The 18,648-nt window shown below is 58.3% G+C and overlaps 1 protein-coding gene across 3 annotated transcripts in view; it reads right to left on the bottom strand.

Moving 5' to 3' along the window:
- Positions 1-18,648, bottom strand: part of LRP5 (LDL receptor related protein 5) — a 121,036-nt gene that overhangs the window by 46,506 nt on the left and 55,882 nt on the right. For all 3 annotated transcript variants that reach the window (XM_060103742.1, XM_060103741.1, XM_060103743.1), the window contains exons 6-7: positions 7,727-8,123; positions 5,658-5,829 (exon numbers count right to left, since the gene is read on the bottom strand). In XM_060103742.1, coding sequence (XP_059959725.1) covers positions 5,658-5,829; positions 7,727-8,123 — 569 coding nt within the window. The remainder of the gene's footprint in view (positions 1-5,657; positions 5,830-7,726; positions 8,124-18,648) is intronic.

Below are 18,648 nucleotides of genomic sequence, written 5' to 3' on the forward strand. Positions count from 1 at the left end.
ACTGCTGTCTATATCTCCTCTTCTAGAACACTGACCCCACCAGGGCATGGGTCTGTCCTGTGCTGCTTTTCCAGCATGAGGTGACATTCAGTGAATGCTGCAGGATGAACAGATGCTCGCCCAGGGGCGGGGAGGGGGGTGAGGGAGAGAGGCAGCGTGGGCTATGACAGGACAGGAGTTCCACTCAGGGATGATCCGACAGGCAGCTGTGGGAAAGGAGGATGCAAGGACGGGCCGGTGAGGGGAAGTCGGGGAGGGACTAAGAGGGAGAGGCCGCTTCTGACGCAGACCCAGTGTGTCCTGACTCCCTGCTAGGGGATCAGCACAGAGACCCCAATTCAAGCTCAGAGAGCTCCCACGTGCTTTGGGAGACATGGCCACTCACAAACAAGTGAAAAGATGATAATGATGATGATTCCATAGCTAAGTGAAAGCACAAGCCCTGGGTAGACGTGGAAGGCCTTACAGCTTCTGGCTGGGAGAGGCGGCCTCCAGGCCGGAACCAGCATGTTGCTGTTTTGGAAAGGAAGACCCTACACCGTGTGGCCCAGTGTGTGGAGGAGGTGCGCTGCCCCCATACGTGAGACCACGGCGTGTGGCGGGAGGCAACTCAGGCTTCTGAGGGAGAGGGCCGGGGGCAGCTGGGCACGTGGGCTCAGGAAAGAGCTCTGGATGGAAGAATCTGCGTGGGAGAGGACCCACGCTGGGCTGTCATGGGCCCGGCACCTGCCAGGAAGCTGGTCAGAGGGAGAGGAGGGAAGCGCAGGGCCCGAGGGGCCATCAGTTAGAGACAGAAGAGGGAGACAGTGAGTCCGAGTTACTTTTACCAATAAAGTTGAATCTTGCGGCACAAGGCTGAAGAGCTGTGGCAGGTCGGAGGAGAGGACCCACTCTTGGGTTGGGAGCCTAGCTGGGCAGGGAGGGGGAGGGGAAACATGCAAGCAAAGGGTGAGAGGCCAGGTCCTGAGAATGCGGCTGGAGCCACGGGAACGGCTGAGCACCTGTGGCCAGGAACCTCTAACCCCAAGGGCTCTAGACTCAGGAAGAGGGTTAAGGAGGCATCCCAGGGAACCCCCAGCCCAAGAGGGTGGGAAAGCAGGGAGCAGAGGCAGCTCTGTGGATGCGGAAAGAGGCGGGGGCTGCACCCATGTCCACCCCACACGGCTCCAACCTGCGCATGTCAGGACTACCCTGGCGGTCCATCCCTGGTCCCTGAGGATGGCGAGGGGACCTCAAGGCTGCCTCCCAGAGTGAGCCAGCCCCAGGCCTACCCCCACCCCCACCCCCAGGCGGGGAGCCACCCCGAGCTAATCCCCCGAGGGGCTGCCGACCCGAGGCTGGCCTGAACCTGCTGTCCAGGATGCCGTCACAGGCAAGGCGGCAGGAGGCCCACCTGGAGGGCGGCGCGGCCCTGCCCGCAGTCTGGACTCCGTTGCACAAATCCATCTATGTGCCAGGACCGCCGTCCAGAGGAATCCCCACTTCGTGGACTCGGCCTCCAGACCTTTGTTGTCCTCCCAGCTCGTCGGGGGATCAGCCACAGCTGCCCTGTGAAGTCCTTTTCGGGACGGGCGGGCGGAGCGGGAACCTGACTGATGCCTCTTCAAAGGGAAGCCGGTGGACACCGCGTGGAGCTCCTTTCTGCCGGCGCCTGCGCTCGGAGCCAGGCCACGTGCACGACCACGCGGAATGGAATCTCTTCTCCCATCCAAGGCAACCCGGCAAGATATGCCCAAGAAACACGCTCAGGCCCCTTAGCATCTGTCTCGGGCATAACGTCTTAAGAGACGTGACCACTGCTGGAAGCGTGTCCCGTCGCTGTGCTGACCTGGAAGAGCCCTCCCCTGACCGTCCCCCCGGCCTGGAGTCCGACTGCGTCCTCAGGAAAGGAGACACGGTCCCTCGCCCTCGGCTGTTCCCCCGAAGCCCTTGGAATCCACCGTGACCCCAGCAGGGCCTTCTGCACCTGGGCTGGTGGCCTGATCCCAAGGTTCATGTAACATGTACCAGAGGAGCATCTGTTGGGCGTATTTACCAAGGTGACCGAGCACCTGGAGCAGAGCTGACGCCCACTGGGTGTTCCGTCGCAAACCCTGAGGCCCGAGAGTCGGGGGAGGGTGTCCACAGCAGGAACACATGGGCAAATCCCCAGGCATGCTCGGGCCACCTCCAAGAAGCTCACCCTGGGGCATTTCACCACTGAAAAGAATGCCAGAAGGGTCTGCCCTGGGCTCCGGGCTCGACTCCAAGAAGCTGCCATGACCTGAATGTGCCTGCGATTCATCGGGGCGCTTCCCACCCTTGGAGTTCACACGGAGAACCACCTCTATGTCCGTCCATGTCAGTGGCTTCCCTGGGGCAGGGGCGGAGGGAGAGTCCAGCACTAACCCCGAGGCTGGGGTCAGCTCTGGACGTGTGGGCAGGCGGCCTAGGTCAGCGTTCCCAAAGTGTGTGCTACCGGAGCCACAGCACGGAAGGGGACCGTAGACCGTGTGGTTTGAGAACACTTACGCAGTTTAGTCCCCCGTGGGAGGTCTGCTTATTAAAGTGTATTAAAGGCTCCAAAGAGAGAAGGGAGGCAGGAAAGTCACTGCACGTTTCCCAAGTTTGTTGGATTCAAGAATCCCAAACACTGCCAATTCTTCTGTCTCCCTTTTGGGGTCTCCTGGTGATTAGCTCCAACTCAACAGGTGATACACCTGTGGCGCATGTTCCCAGCCTGTCCGTACCAGTCACCGTGGACTCTGCTGGCAATAACTTTGTCACTTATGCCACACCCCTCCCCCATCCTCCTGCTACCATGATGTCAGCATTTTAGGGCCTCTGTTGGTTACCCTTGAAGCTCTAACATGCTCCTCCCTTCCCCACCTGTCCGCTCCTAACTTTGGTCCATCCTACTGTCCATAACCACGGCAGATAATGTTTATAGTGCGTACAGTAGCCTGATGCTTCGGGCTCTGTCTGTGGATTGACTCTGAAAGCAGAAAATCAAAAAGCACCTACTTGCTGCATGACCCTGAGCACGTTACTGTCCCCTGGGCCTCAGTGCCTCATCCACACATGGGGATGATGCCACATACCTCAAAATACTATTGTGGGGGCTTCCCTGGTGGCGCAGTGGTTGGGAGTCCGCCTGCCGATGCAGGGGACGCGGGTTCGTGCCCCAGTCCGGGAAGATCCCACATGCCACGGAGCGGCTGGACCCGTGAGCCATGGCCGCTGAGCCTGTGCGTCCGGAGCCTGTGCTCCGCAACGGGAGAGGCCAGAGCAGGGAGAGGCCCGCGTACCGCAAAAAAAAAAAAAAAAAAAAATACTATTCTGTGGGGCTTCCCTGATGGTGCAGTGGTTGGGAGTCCGCCTGCCAATGCAGGGGACACAGGTTCGTGCCCCGGTCCGGGAAGATCCCATTGCCGCGGAGCGGCTGGGCCCATGAGCCATGGCCGCTGAGCCTGCGCGTCTGGAGCCTGTGCTCCGCAATGGGAGAGGCCACAATAGTGAGAGGCCCGCATACCACAAAACAAACAAACAAACAAAACTATTGTGGGACAGGCACATGGAAAGATGCTCAACATCACTCGTCATCAGGAAAATGCAAATCAAAACCACCAGACACCACAGCACACCCGTGGGGATGGCCATAATCATAGGAAAATTTTACAAGTGTCAGTGAGGATATGTTGACATCAGAACACTTGCACACTGCTAGTGAGAATGTAAAATGGTGCAGACTGTGGTAGACCACCTGACGGTTCCTCAGTAAGTTAAAGATAAACCTAGTATATGCCCCAGCAATTCCACTCCTAGGTACGTGCCCCAAAGAATTAGAAACAGACGCTCAAATAAAAACTTGTACACAAATGCTTGTAACAGTATTATTCACAATCCCCAAAAGGTGGAAACAACCCACATGTCCACCAACAACAGATGAATGGATGAACAAAATGTGGTCTCTCCATACAATGGAATATTATTTGGCCATAAGAAGGAATGAAGTACTGACACGTGCTACCACATGGATGAACCCTGCAAACATTCTGCTGCGTGAGGCCAGACACAAAAGACCACTGATCGTATGATTCCACTCACGTGAAATGTCCAGAACAGGCAAAGCCATAGAGACAGACAGGAGATTAGTGGTTGCCAGGGCAGAGGGGTGAGGAGGGGAGACTGGGGGCCAACTGCTTAACAGGTATGGGGTTTTGGGTGATGAAAACATTCCTGAACTAGAGAGTGGTGATGGTTGGACACCACTGTGAATGTACTAGATGCCACTGAGTTGTACACTTTAAAATGGTTAAAATGGTCAATTTTATGTTTATCTTACCAAAAAATAACCCACCCTAACCAACCCACTGCTGTGGGAGTAAACGGAGCGACGCCTGTAGCGCGTCTGGCAGTGTCAGCTGGACACAGGCATCCCCAACCCGCTCCCGGGGTGGGCGTGGCCACGAACACGGTGGGCGTGACCACGCCGCAGGAAACAAGGGTCTCGCCTTCAGGCTCAGAGGCTAGAGAGACAAGTGTCTTCAAACAAGATCCTTTCAAAAGTGACAGTTTATAGGGAACTCCAACAGGAAATGGTGCCAAGTGCAGCTCCTTGGGTTTGCGTGGGAGAGGGATCTGCCCAGCCCTGAGTCCCCTTCGCGTTCCTGTTAAGAAGCGTGGCTTGAAACCCCGCGACAAAGACGCACGGTCATAGTCTCACTCCCGCCTTCCCCCTGCAAGCTGCCTGGTGGGGGTCTCCCCATGGAGCAGTGAGAAGAGCGAAGGTGACCCCCAGGTGGTGATATCAACGAGCCGTGATGTGACCAGACCTGACGAGGATCATCCAGAAGCTACCGGACGTGAGGGAGGCATCCATGCCGAGGAGAGGCATCAACGTCAGGGACCAATTTAACTACCGTATTGTCAAGAGCACCGCAAACAACGCACCCCTGAGCAAAACGCAAGATGCTAAAGAACGCGTACAGAACCCCACTTTAATCATGTAAAATCACACAGAACAAGACTACGTGCTGTTCAGGGTAACATCCACATAGTAAATGTCTTTTAATGCTTGGGAACGAATCGTCAAATTTCGGAGAGTGGTGCCCTCTGGCATCAGCTACACTGATTATGTTTTACATCTTAGGCTGGGTGGTGGGTATGTGTTATTTATTTCTTTTATTATGACTTTGTATTTTGAAACAGGAAGTTGCACACGGAGTTCAGAGGGTTCCTGTGTACCCTGTCCCGGTTTCCCCCTTAATAACATCTTTTTTTTTTTTTTGGCCACACTGCGCAGCATGCAGAATCTTAGTTCCCTGACCAGGGACTGTACCTGCACCCCCTGCAGTGGAAGGGCGGAGTCTTAACCACTGGACAGCCAGGGAAGTCCCCGGTGATAACATCTTACATAACCACATATACCCTATGGTGCCGTTAACTCAGCTACATACCTTCCGTATGTCAGAAACACATCATAGTAAGTTATTTCTTCAAGGATTCTATTTGGCCAAATAGCATAGCACAGGCATCCATCTGCTGCCCACCTGAGACGTACAACGGGCTGCAGGGGCGGCCAGGCCAGCCTCTGCATAAAGCTCAGGGCTCGACGGCTGCTGTGCTGCGCCTCCACCTGCGCTGAGCAGCTCCGTGGACCAATGAGGATGACTCACCTCGATTTTGTCCGTCTTGGCATCTCCCCAGTACAGCTTCCCCTCCTGCAGGTCCAGAGCCAGGCCATTGGGCCAGCCCAGCGAGGTGTTGACCAGGACGTGCCGCTCCTGCCCGTCCAGGTTGGCGCACTCGATTTTGGGGTTCTCCCCCCAGTCTGTCCAGTACATGAGGCTGGAGAAGAAGTACATACCCGTGACATTGCCCGTCTGTCCCAGCCAGGCTGCACCCCTAGGACTAAGAACAGCACCCACCCACCACGCCCGAGCCCGTGTGCAGGACCAGGGGCTCCACGGGGACAGCGGGGGCTTAACTACATGGGGCCCTAGGACTCAAAACAGCAGATGCCCTGCCAAGGGACCCAGGGGAGGGAGGGGCTGAGCTCCCAGGGGGAGGAAGAGGCGGAGTGGAACCTCCTTCAAGAAGCTGAAGGGCTCCCACGTGCAAAGCAAAGCAGGCAACACGCTCTCTGCGGACCCGAGAAGCAAAGCAAGATCCCGTGGGGTGCTGGGGGCCCTCCGGGGTGGGGGGTTCAGCCCAGAGAAAGTGGCCAGAGCTGGGCCCTGAGCACAGCGCCCTTCTGGGCTGGCGGCCTCTCCTCTCCCGCCTCTGAACCCTGCGATCTTATACTTGACCCGACCCCGTTGCCTGAGGTCCTCACACTCGGGGCTGGGGGGGACCCCACCCCCCATTTCACAGGTGATGCCCACAGAGGGGGGTGACTTGACAGAGTCCATCGGTGGCAGAGTGGGAGCAGGTCCCCAGCTCCCGAACCCAGAGCCCGCATCCCGACACTGGAGCTGGCCACGAGCTCCTGCCTCCCTGGCCCTCAGACCCCGGGGACCCGCTTCGCACCCCCACCCCCCTTCCCAGGGGGACGGCCCTGCCCCTTGACAGCCACACAGAGCAGCATCTGTCTGTCCACTCCCCCCCAGGCTCCACGGTGCTGCTCGAGTCCTGCACCCGTCCAGCCACAGCCCCGTGACCCGCCCCCGAGGGCTGTGCCGCTGGGCTTCTATAGACAGAGGCAGCTCCACAGCAAGAGCACGTCTGAAAGCCCCAGGGCGGGGACCAGCCTGTACCAGAGTACAGGCTCCCTGGGCAGAGGGGCTGCAACCCCTGCCCCCCACCACACAGCAGGCACCTTGCAGGGTCGCCTCACACTGAGCCTCAGCCCTGGAGCAATGAGAGAAGCACCTGATGCCTCGTGGGCGCTCCGGTTACCACGGTTACAGTCAATGCAGCTCAGTTACTCCCCCCAGGGACCTTCCCAGGACCAGCTGCCTTCCAGGGCTGCCCTCCCAGCCCCTCCAGGCCATCCCCAGGACGCGGGCCCACATCCCGCACTGAGGGCGGGGGGCTTACCCTGCAGCCCCAGCCCCCAAGAGGCCCCAGCACTCCTCCCCTCTTAGGGTCTGCCAGTTTCGTGTTCTTGGTCATGAGGTCCCAGGAAGGCACTCAGCTGCTACCCTCTGAGCAGCTGAGGGTCTCAGAAAGGCTCCTACACTGATTGACCAGATTCACAGAATCCTAAATTGCAAAGTTGGAACCAGACTGCTAGGTCCAATCCCCACCTCCCAGCTGTGTGACCTTGGGCAAGTCACTTAACCTCTCTGGGCTTCAGCTTCCTCCTCCGTACAATTGTACCTACCCCACGGGGTGAGAGGAGGAGAAAAATGTGCCTGCTACGTGGAACGTGCCTGGCAGAGATCTGGCACATGTGCAGGAACTGCTGCAGTGGCCACCACTCTTGGTACCATGATTAAACCAGAAATCACCCCAGTGGAGGGCTCCATTTTACAGGTGAGGAGTTTGAAGCCCAGGGGAAAAAATGACTTACCCAAGGTCTCCAGGGTTTTCTATAAATGTAACCAAGTTCTGTGTCAGAGCTTCTCAAAATCTGGTCCCCAGATCAGCCCATCACCTGGGAGCTTGTTAGAAAGGCAAGTTCTCCTGAACCAGGACTCTGGGAGCAAGGCCCAGCCAATCTGCTTCATCCTGATGTGGGAAGAAAGCTCCAGGACCACCGGCCCCCCTCAGCCTGGCTCCCAGCGCCCACCCCTAGCCTTACCCCATCACGGGGTGCAGCACGATGGCGCGGGGCTCGTCCAGGTCCTCGGACACCAGGATCTTGCGGGAGGTGCCGTTGAGGCGTGTCACCTCGATGCGGTCGGTGCCCGTGTCCGTCCAATAGAGGTTGCGGGCCACCCAGTCGACTGCAATGCCGTCGGGGTCGTTGATCTCGGTGTTGACCAGTGTCTGTGCCCCCGACCCGTCCAGGTACGCCCTGCGGATGGCACGCACCTCGTCGTCCGTCCAGTACACGTAGCCCTCCAGCGGGTCGTAGTCGATGGCGATGGCATGCCGGATGTCGTCCACCTGCAGCACGATGTCTGTGAAGTCCGGCGTGTCCAGTGAGATCCTCCGCAGGTCCGTCCGCCGGGCCAGCAGCAGCACCTCCTCGGCCCCTGTGGACACAGGAGCAGTGGGATCAGAGGCCGGCGGCAGGATAGGAGACGAGGTCTGCAGTGGGCATGGCAGGAGAGGGGCTCAGCCAGGTCTCCGGGGCTTCCTGGCAAGGACAGGTAACATTAGGTAACGTTCGCCGAGGTCTTCCTCCAGAGCCACTAGTTCATCCTCAGGAGAGATCCGTGAGGCTGGCGCTATTTGTATCATCTTACAGATGAGACAATGGAGGCTCAGAGAGGTTAAGCAGCCAGCCAAAAGCCACACGGCCGTCTGGCTTCAATCACTGTGTAAGAGTCGCCTCACGCTCAGTCCCCCTTCTCCCCTGCAAGCCCCTCTCCCGGCCACAAACCAGCCCCAACTACCAGTCCCGCCAGGGCCCTGGGCTCCAGGCCCTGCTCGCCCACCATACTCCTCAAAGCCCCAGCTGGACTCAAATGCCACCTCTTCCCTGAAGCCCACCCTGCCTCCCCACGCCCATCCGGCGTGGTCCCATGACCATACACGTCATCACAGGTCCATCGTTCCCAGGTGGCCGTCTCACCCACAGGGGTGAGCGCCCTGGGGGCAGGCGCCCCATCTCCCCCTTTGTCACCCCAGCAGTATTGCGTACTGTTGTGTTTTGGTTTGCTGTGATTTCCAATCCGCTTGTTTACGACTTAAGTGAAGTTGTTTTGATCTAAAGGTGAATCTGTTTAGGTGGAGGAAGCTGTGCCAGGGTGACGTCATCGACAGGACCTTGTCGATACACTCAGCTGGCGACGGGCTCCCCTGGGGCTTCTCAATAAGGACAATGACGCAATGGACCCTGAGGCTTTAAATACCAAGTGTCTGTGAGGACTGGGCAAGGCGACTCCTGGCTGAGCTCCTGCCGTGGACAGGCCACTCCTGGTCGGCAGTGCTGTGAGAGCACGCAACAGTCTCAGCAAGAGACGGGACGGCTGTTCCTGCCCTGGTGAGGCGCCTCCTCGTAGGCAGTGGTACAGCCACCGAAGGGCCCCTGGAGTGACGACCTTCGGAGCAGCCCACCCGGCCCGCCGTCACCAGTGCTGTCACCTGCTAGCTACGTGCCCCGGCAGCAAGGGACCTGAGCCGGCAACCAACGCCCAGCGTTTAGTTGGACGGACTGACTACGGACAGGCAACTCGCAGAGAGGTACACCTCGACTACATTTGGACTGACACCCTTCACTTTCCCTTTGCCTGGAACAATAATGCAATTGGTTTGGAGTACGTTATTTCTTTATTGACTTATTAAGAGACGTTATCCCATATGGTATTGGCTTGTGAACTATTATTATTAACATTATAAATCATAATTCCCACAGCGAACCTGTGTTAGATAAATGACTGGCAAGGACAGTCTTGGTCTCTGAGCATAACTTTCGCCCAAAACAAAACCCACCTGACTCTGGCCTGGATCCTCCCTGGATTCATCAGAACTGCCAGCAGACGTAGCCTCCTGTGCTACTACCTGGAGCCTCACATGGACTCAGGGACCCCAGGGGTGCTGGCCAGCCGTGACCCGGACACCTCCAGAGGCTGCTGGGGTCAGGATGTGGCCCCCTCCCCCAGAGCTGGGTCACAGTCCACGCATTCGTTCTGGACCTTTCTGGTCTTGGGGCTCCTGCTTCCTTGAAGCAGGAAGATTAGGCTCAGAGACCCCTCTGGCACTCTGGGGCCACTTGCCTGGTTTGATGAAAGGCCCAGAATGGGGAAGGACCCACCTGAAGGTACACAGCTGTGAGGGATGGGGACAGGGATGGGACCAGCCCAGCATCTTCCTCATGCCGAGGCCCCCAGGCCTGGGCTCTGTAGCCGACTGCCTGGTCTCCTCATGCCTGGTCCAGCCACAGCCCTCGAACAACTGACCGGCTTTTTGTCACAGGGGTGGAGCCCTCGGAACCCAGCGTTTTACAGGGGTTCTGGGGCCCCCTGCCCTGCATTTCAATTAAGGGCAGGAACCCCATCCGGACAGTGCTGCTCTGAGGCCCAGAGTTCATAACCCGATCCTCCCGCTAGAGGGCGCGCACGGACAGCATGACTTCACGAGCCCAGTGCTGGGGAAACTGGGGCCGATGCGGGGGGGGGGGGGGGGGGGGCGGGAGGGAGGTGCCCAAGGTGCCCCGCTACGTCGGAAACCTCCCAGATCCAAACTCAGATTTCGTTAGAGGTGTCCATGCAAGTTCTGGTTTGGTATGTGCTGGAGGGAGGGGAGGGGAATTCTGCATTTCAACCGATTGTCTTCTGCTGGGCTCCATTCCCAAAATGTTCTAGTCACATCAGACCTGTTTTTCAAGGGCCAGGTCACAGGCCTCCTCCTCCTCCAGGAAGCTGTTCCTCCCTCCCCTCCAAGTGGATGGACTGACCACACATACGTGCCGCCTGCCCCTCTGCTTGCGCACCGCCCTTACCGGCTCACAGGGATTCGGGCACATGGCCCCTCTGCACTCCGCAGCCCCCAGCACAGGGCCACGCCCAGAACAGGTGCTAACATCCTAGGACAAGCAGGGAGAATTCAGGGCAGAAACCTCCTGGCCCTGCCCCTGCTGTGTGACGCTGGGCAGGTCCCTAACCCTCTCTGGGCCTTAGTTTCCTCATTTATAGTGAAGAATCAGCCCAACCTGATGGTGTCTGCGTCCCCATTTAGCTCTGACATCAACCAAACTGTACGGAGGGCTCTGCCTTAATCTGCCACCATGGGGGCTGGGGGAGGGAGCTCCCCAGAAAATGCTGGGTCCCGATGGAACCAGACTCTTGGTCACCAAACATATTTCCAGCCTGTTTCACCTGTCCCCGTTCCCATGACCCTCCAGACACAATCACCTGAAATAGCACAATCCTCACACCAATCTCTGAGGTGTGATCATGCCCCATTTTCCTGAGGAAGAACCCCACGCCGAGAGAGGTTAAGCTCCCCGCCCAAGGACACACGGCAGCAAGGTACCACGCACACTTCAATCCCCGGAGCTGGCACACGCAGGAAGCCCAAGATCGATGCGCTGGCCCAGCAGGCTCGCTCACCCCACCGGTCTCTTTGTGGGCAGCTACATCAGGCCAGGCCCCGGACCAGGTGCTGGGGTTCGGGGTGGACACAAAAGATGCGGGAATTGCCCCCCTGGTGCTCCTGGGGTCACAGGGCAGAGACCTTCAGTGAGCAAGACCATTAACGAATCAGTGCTGGGAAGGAAAGCTGGGGTCACGGGCACCTGTGAAGGGGGCCGGCTGAGACTGGTGGCGGGGGACTGGCCTCCAGCTGCAAGAGCCTCTGGGATCCATGTGGCTGTGACCATGCAGCAGATTCCAGCAGCCCGTCCCCACGGGCACAGAGCCACCAGGGGCGAAGTGTGCCTGGCGCCAGCCCTCTGGTAACCAGGTCAGTACAAAGCCTCAAGCACACCCCGCCATCAGGGAACCCCATTATCAGCATTCCTCAGAATTAAGTCTCTGTGGCTGAGGCAGTAATTAAACGCTGGGATAAATCTGTAGGTGTTAATTGACTCCAAGGCTGGGGTGGGGGAGGTGTCTCCGACACCCTTGGGCTGCAGAGCCTTTGAGGTTTTTATTTGAGCTTTGCCGAGAAAAATGCAGAGAACAGGACCCCCAGGAAAGAGCCGCGGCCTGGCTCGTCTGCCTGAAGGTCCGAGCAGGCGGTGCCCAGCACAGAGGCATGGGGCACACCATCGAGGGCAGCTGTGAAGAGAGGACCGTGGGCCTGGGCCCCTTCCTTGGCAGATGCTCATCAGGGCAACCTCCAGGGTTGTCTGTAGGGAGGTGTGAGCGGCAGCCTGCTTCAGGCCCCCTGGGGTGGGCGCAGGGCGCTGTGCCCGGCCCAGAAGAAGAGAGGCCAACCCCCTCCCTGGGACCAGACACAGAGCCTGGGGAAGAGTTTGTTTAAACACCAGGGAAGTAAACTGTTTAGAAACTAACAGTTTGGCCAAATGGTTTCCTCTGGGGTTGTTTAAACAAATAGCCTGCCCCACAGAGCTGCCAGAGAAAGTGAAACCTTCCCTCCTGGCTGGGCAGAGGTCCGTGGAGCCTCCTCTGGACAGGCTCCTGACCTCTGCCCCTCCCCCTGCACGCAGGCAGGAAAGAGGGGGGCATCCGTGCCTCGGAGCCAAGCACAGGGCACGGGGCACAGGCCAGGCCAGGGCACTGCCTTCCTGGCAGTATGTTCGCCTCAAAACAGAAAAGCAGACTGGACAGAGGGCCCAATGCCACGGACACGTCCAGCTCAACGGCCTCCCTCCCTGCCAACACCCATTCAGACCAAGCCACCGTCCGTTCTGGGGCACCGTCCCTGTGCCAGGCCCGGGATCGCGCAAACGAGGGGACACAGAGAAGGGTTGCTGTAACATCCCCACAAACCGGGTGGCTCGGATCAGCAGAGACTGATTCTCTCACAGTCCTGGAGGCCAGAAGTCAAAAGCCAAGGTGCTGGCAGGGCCGCGCTCTCATTGAAGGCTCTGGGGAGAAGCCTGCCTCGCCTCTTCCAGCTTCTGATGGTTGCCAGCAATCCTTGACGTTCCTTGGTTTGTGGCTGGATCCCTCCGATCTCTGCCTCCATCTTTACGTGACCTCCTCCCCTGTGTGTCTGTGTCTAAATCTCCCTCTTATAAGATGACCAGTCACTGGGTTTAGGGCTCATCCCAATCCAGCATGACCTCATCTTAACTTGGTTACAACTGCAAAGACCCTACTTCCAAGTTAGGTCACATCCACAGGCTCCGGGGTGGGGATTTCACTGTGTGTATTCGGGGTGGGGGACACACATACGATTCAGCTCCCAGCAAGTGCGGAACAGAGGGTAAGGGGACAGTCTCCATAGAAGGATGGATTCAAGGGCAGGAACTCCGGACAGAAGGGTTGGCATGGGCAGCAGCGTGGAGGCCGGAGAGCGCAGGGGCCGCTCTGCAGCCCCGTGGGCAGGAGTGGGGCTGACCATCGACCGCCCCCTCCCCGTGGGGTCTGGTCTGAGTTCGGAGGCTGGGTGCCCCCCGAGGGTTTGAGTGGTCCCGCAGGCCATGACTCTTCCCTGAATACCTTCTGCCCGCAGGAGGCCGGGGCAGCTCTGAGCCCACCCCTGTCTGCAAGGAAGCCTCGTGCAAATGGCAGCTCGTGCTTGTAGCAGGAGCCCAGCCACAAGACACACAGAGAGCCACCTGGAACAGAGGCCAGCAGGAAACCCAGGTGAACACCCGCAGTGTTATCTCTGGACCATTCCAGCCGGCCTTCCAGTCTCCAGCAGGGGTCTGTGTGCTTTCTGTCAAGGGCCAGGTGGCAGACGCCCCAGGCTCTGCAAGGCCACGGCCACCTCTCTCAAGCCCTCGGCTCCACCGCTGCATCTTGAAAGCTGCCACAGACAACAGGTCAGCAAAGGTGTGCAAAGAAAATGTCCTCTGTGGACACTGAAATCTGAAGGTCCTCTCATTTTCCCAGGTCACAAACACTCTTCTCGTGATGTTCTTTCAACCAAGTAAAAATGTAAGAACGAAACTTAGCCCGTGGCTGCCCCAAAACAGGCAGCAAGCAATCTGGCCCATGGGTGGCAGTTTGTTAACCCTTGCATGGGAAATATGTGTGACTTTTACAATATTAGAAATAAATTCTAATACTAAGGGAAACTGCGTCAGGAGGGACAGCAGGTGCAGAGGGGCTCTCAGGGCTCTCCACTCCACTGTCCTGTAAACCTAAAACTACTCTAAAAAACAAAGTCTGCTAAGTATTTTAAAGAAAGGTAAAAGGCATATAAATCAACAAGAAAACTACCCAGACCCCAACAATAAACAGAAGAAAAAAAACACAACCAATAAACACGAAGAATGGGTAACTTCTCAGTAACTTGCAAGTAGAAGCAGGAGGCCAGTCGCTACCAGCTCGGTCGCAAGACGGGTTAACGCTCCGTTGGGGGGTAGCACGTCCCCCCACCTCCCAGAGGACTGTCCCGGGCACACGTTTCCTGGATGGCAATGTGGCTCAGGGACCCTCTGACCCGGCAACTTCCCCTCTGAGAAGCCAGCCCAAAGCAGCAGCTAGAAATGCACATGGATTCCTGGTCACAGAGGGTCACTGAGACTTGGTGAAAACAGCGAAACCCACACCCGAGGGAAAGAACCTGTAAACGATCTAAAGATGCCACGAAAGGAAAGCATTACATAGATGAAGGGGGCTGGGGGTCCAGGTCAGTCGTTACACACGCCCCAAAGAGCACACTCTGGAGAAGGGCAGAGGCAGGAAAAGCTCGTGACGTGATCAGCAGGAAAGCCAGCCGTGATGCTGCACATACAATACAAACAAATCACGCAAAAAGAGCTGTGAATGTGTGCATGGAGAAAGGACAGGAAACACCTCAAAACGTGAACAGCGGCTATCTTTGGGTGGCAAAATTAAGGGTGTTTCTTATTTTCTCCAGTATTTGGGGGGATGTTTTCCTTTCTACAGTGAACACAAATGTTACTTTGTAACAAGAAAAAACCAAGGCTTTAAAAGAGGGGTGCACGCATTCGTCCTTAAGAGGATGGCACGGTCTAGGTGGGGAGGTGGGTCTGGACTCCGGGGACCCACCGGGTCTTTCTCACTAGGCCACCTGTGGCGGTGGAGGGGGGATGCGCTCTAGTCCTCCATTAAATTGCCACAGGCCGGGGTGGGGGGGGCGGGGGGTGATATATTCAACCTCCAGGTTCTGAGCTGTTTGGGGGGGTAGAACAACAGGAGAAGGAAAGCATGGGGCAGAAGCACCCACAGCCCCCCGACAGCCCAGGAGGACACGGCTGGCGGTCGCCCAGTGCGGGAACCTACCTGAAAGGGCCTCACGGTTAAGCCCTTCCAAGCCCCAACGTGGGGAAAGGGATTTTTCACGAAAGGGCAAAATAACAGCGCATCCCAGGCAACGGACTGACCAAATTAACGCGGATGAAAGAGGCAGGGCCCTTGACCTCCCCACCCTCCAACCCAGCGGGCAGGGTGGACATCACCTCCATCCCCCGCTGAACCAACTGCAGGTCCAAGGTCACGGCCCCCCGAGGGAAGGACCAGCCCTCCCCACACGGAGGCTCATGCCCCAAGGTCCCCCCCAAGCCCGCACCAACCCCAGAAGGTTCCTCCTGCCACAAGGGCAGAGCCAGGCCCAGCATAGGCCGCCCTCCAGGCTGCCGTTTCTAAGGCCATAAACAGCTTCACAGCCGGCAGGCGGCTGGCTTATTTTTGTATTTTAGCAATTGATTTTCTCCACTGCCCCCCGGGGGTAAGTGGTTGGACAAACACTGAGACCACAAGCTGGCACCCAGGCCCAGGAAACCGCGCCGAGCGGCCGCAGGGTCACAAGGCGCAGAGGAAGTGGCCAGGCTGGGCACTGGCTCCGCTGGAAACCCGAGGCCCAAGCAGCTGTCCCCCGGCACGGCCCACCTCCAGCCTCCAGACCAGCACTCGGTGGGGAGGCTGCAGCCCCTGGGAATCACCAGTCAGGCAGGCACCCCAGCCTGGAGCTGGGGCTGTGTGCACGGCGTCCCCCCTGCCCTGCGTCCAGGGGCGGCCGGACAGCAGCCAGGTGAGCGCCAGCCCTGTGACCCCCAGAGGCCAGCCCCATTGCCTCACTGAGCGACCCTGAGCAAGTAAGCTGGCCTGTCTGCTCACAGGTAGGATCCGGGTGTGGATAAGGCCCCCAGCGAGGCTGGGAGGTCCCATGGCAAAGCGGGTGAGCCCCGGAGCTCGAGGCCACTGCCCCAGAGCATGTCCCCTCCCAGCGGCACTGAACACACACCCAGGTACCCATGGAGGGTGGGGAGAGAGAGAGACACGTTTGAACAAAGTGTGGTCGGGTGGGCAAATTAGGAGTGGGCAGCCCAGTCCCCTGAAAGGCAGGAGTGCGGGCTGAGGGCTTTCAGACAGCTGGTGAATTGCGTGAGGAAGTCTGCGTCCCACCTCTTCAGGCAGGTGGCTCAGTTCTTTAAAAAGCCCACACAGGGGGCCTTGCTGGTCCACACGGAGGGCGGACCGGAGGTGTCCCACAGACAACCTTGGTGCACCACATGTGGACGCCCCCGGGGCCCAGGCGGTGCAGGGCAGGGGCTGGGGCGGACCCTGAGCCAGGCTGCCCGGGTTCGGGTCCCATCTCTGTCCCTTCCTCCATGGCCTTGAGCGAGCTCTGCCTGTCCTTGGCTATGAAGCAGGCTAGCCACAGACCCTCCCTCACACAGCACCACCCTCCCCGCCCCCCCAGCCCCCAGGAGGCACCAATGAGCACAGAGACGTTATTACTGGGCTTGCCCACCCTGCCCAGCAGTGGAGGCCAAAATCACAGAGTGGGCTGAGTCATATGAAAATGCCGCCTCTCTAGCTCAAAGGCGGTCAGGCATCAGTGGTTTACACGGTTGAACTCAACTCAAGGGCCCTGCACTTGACAGTTTATAAGGCACTTTCAGAGACATGATCTTGTCCGATAACTCCCAGGTCGACGAGGCACGAAAACCCTGCATTTCATCGGGGTCACAGCCACATGCTGCAGGATCCGGGACAGACTTGGATGTCTCGACTCCCACCCCAGCCTGTTCCTGGGGGTGGCCGGGAAGGGACATGGGGAGGCCCCTACTGGCACAGTCGCCAGAGTCGTTCCCGGTCCCAGGACGACCAAAGAACCTCAGCTCTTGCACAGCCAAAGCTCCTGAAGGCAGCTAACCGACTTCCCAGCAGTCTTCCTGGGCCTGGCGAGGCCCACGGGAAGCCAGCATCCCTCCCTCCTTGTGGAGGTGGGAACAGAGCCTGACACACCTCCCGGGGGGCTGGCAGCGTCTGAATGGAGGCCTGAAGGAGCCAAAGGGAAGGTGTTGCAGGCCGTGGGCACAGCACAGGCAAAGGCAGAAAGGCAGGTGCTCAGAAGGTGGTCTGGAGACAAGCCAGAGGGTGAAAAAGAGCCTCCTGTTCTCCCTCTAATGACAAGCCAGCAGCCCCAGGGGTCAGCCCAGCACACCCGGGGCCTCTGGTCACCGCCCCAGGGCACATGGAATTGGAGAGTTGTCCCGGGCACAAGGGCACAGTCAGTGGTACCCAGACAGGGAATCTGCAGCTGTCACCAAAGCCAGAGAGGGCACGAGGGGCACAGGAAGCGCAGCCTGGGAGCTGGGGGGTCTACCAGGGGCTGGACCCTGAGAGCCCAGAGCTTGTCTCCAATGCTGAGGGGAGCCGTCTCAGCTACGGGGTCAGTCTAGGGCCAGGTTGGAGCCGGGCTCAGCTGCAGAAGCAAGGGGCACATCGGACAGGCTAGGAGGGACGGGGCTAGTAGGGGAGGGGGGTGACCGCAGTCTAACTCTGCGGCCAGTGGACATGGGCATCCGCACAGCTGACACACGTGGGAGGCGCCGTCTGCCTCGGGCCCCAGCCCCACGATGACACTTTTCTCTTTCTAAGAATATGACATGATCCCCTCTCCTCTTCTATTAGGTTTAAAAGTTAGTCTTCAGACTCAGACACAAAAGAACACATGCTGTGTGGCTCCATTTCTATGACATTCCGGAACAGGCAAAACTAATCCGCGGTGATAGAAGTCAGGACAGCGGCTGCCTCTGTGGGGGGGTTACGGGGCGGGGGGAGCTGCCAAGGGCACCAGGGAATTTTTTGGGTGGTGGAAACGTTCTGTATCTGTCGTGGGGTGGTGGTTATGCTGATGTATCCAACTGTCAAAGCTCATCAAAATGTACACTTAGAATCTGTGCACTTTATTGTCTGCAAGTTATACCTCAATTTCTTAAAAAAAAAAAAAAGTTAGTGCTTGGGCTTGTTACACAATTTCCTGGGACTGTGCAATCTGATTTTCTTGCTATTAAAAATTCACGGTCCATGGCTGAGAACAGCAGCTGCCTTCTGTTTGCAGAGTCGACGCCAATCACAGCCCGGGCGGCGGCGGCCTCAGCCACAAGGGCCTCTTTTCTTTTCCCTTCGACCTACTTCCCTGATAAGTGACAAGACAGCCAGACTGGGAACAAACGCACCCCTTATTCCTCGGCCCTGAGCCTCGGCTAATCCTCCCGGACAGACGGATGGATGTGAGGGGCCCAGTTGTCAGTCTGCCCGTCAGACCCGACAGTGGACGCCTCTGTTCCTGCCGCTGCCTCTGCCGGCTACATCCCCGCCGTCTTTTTGTTTCCTGTCCCCGAGAACATCTGTTAAAACTTCTTGGCAAGGTGCGGCGGGCGGACTGTAAATCACCGAGCCCCCAATTCCCGCCCTGCCCTGATGGCAGCCTCATCTGGAAAGGCCGGGGCGGGGGTAGAGAATGACGCCCCAGCACAGCCTGGCCACCCCCAAGCGGTGAAGCCACACGCCCTGGACACGGGCCCACGGGTCACTCGCCCAGGTTGCTCAGGCCCGGAGGAGGGGCGCGCGCGGCCCAGAAGCCTCCGGGCATGAGGAACACACAGGGACAAAAGTCAAAACAGCAGGGCAGGTCCCACAGAGGTCCAGCCCCTGAGGGCAGCAGGAGTATCCCTCGGACGTGGTGGCAACTCCCAAAGAAGGCCCCGCTGCTGCTGTTTTT

This window comes from Mesoplodon densirostris, chromosome 7 (genome assembly GCF_025265405.1).
Source record: "Mesoplodon densirostris isolate mMesDen1 chromosome 7, mMesDen1 primary haplotype, whole genome shotgun sequence".
Lineage (NCBI taxonomy): Eukaryota > Metazoa > Chordata > Mammalia > Artiodactyla > Ziphiidae > Mesoplodon > Mesoplodon densirostris.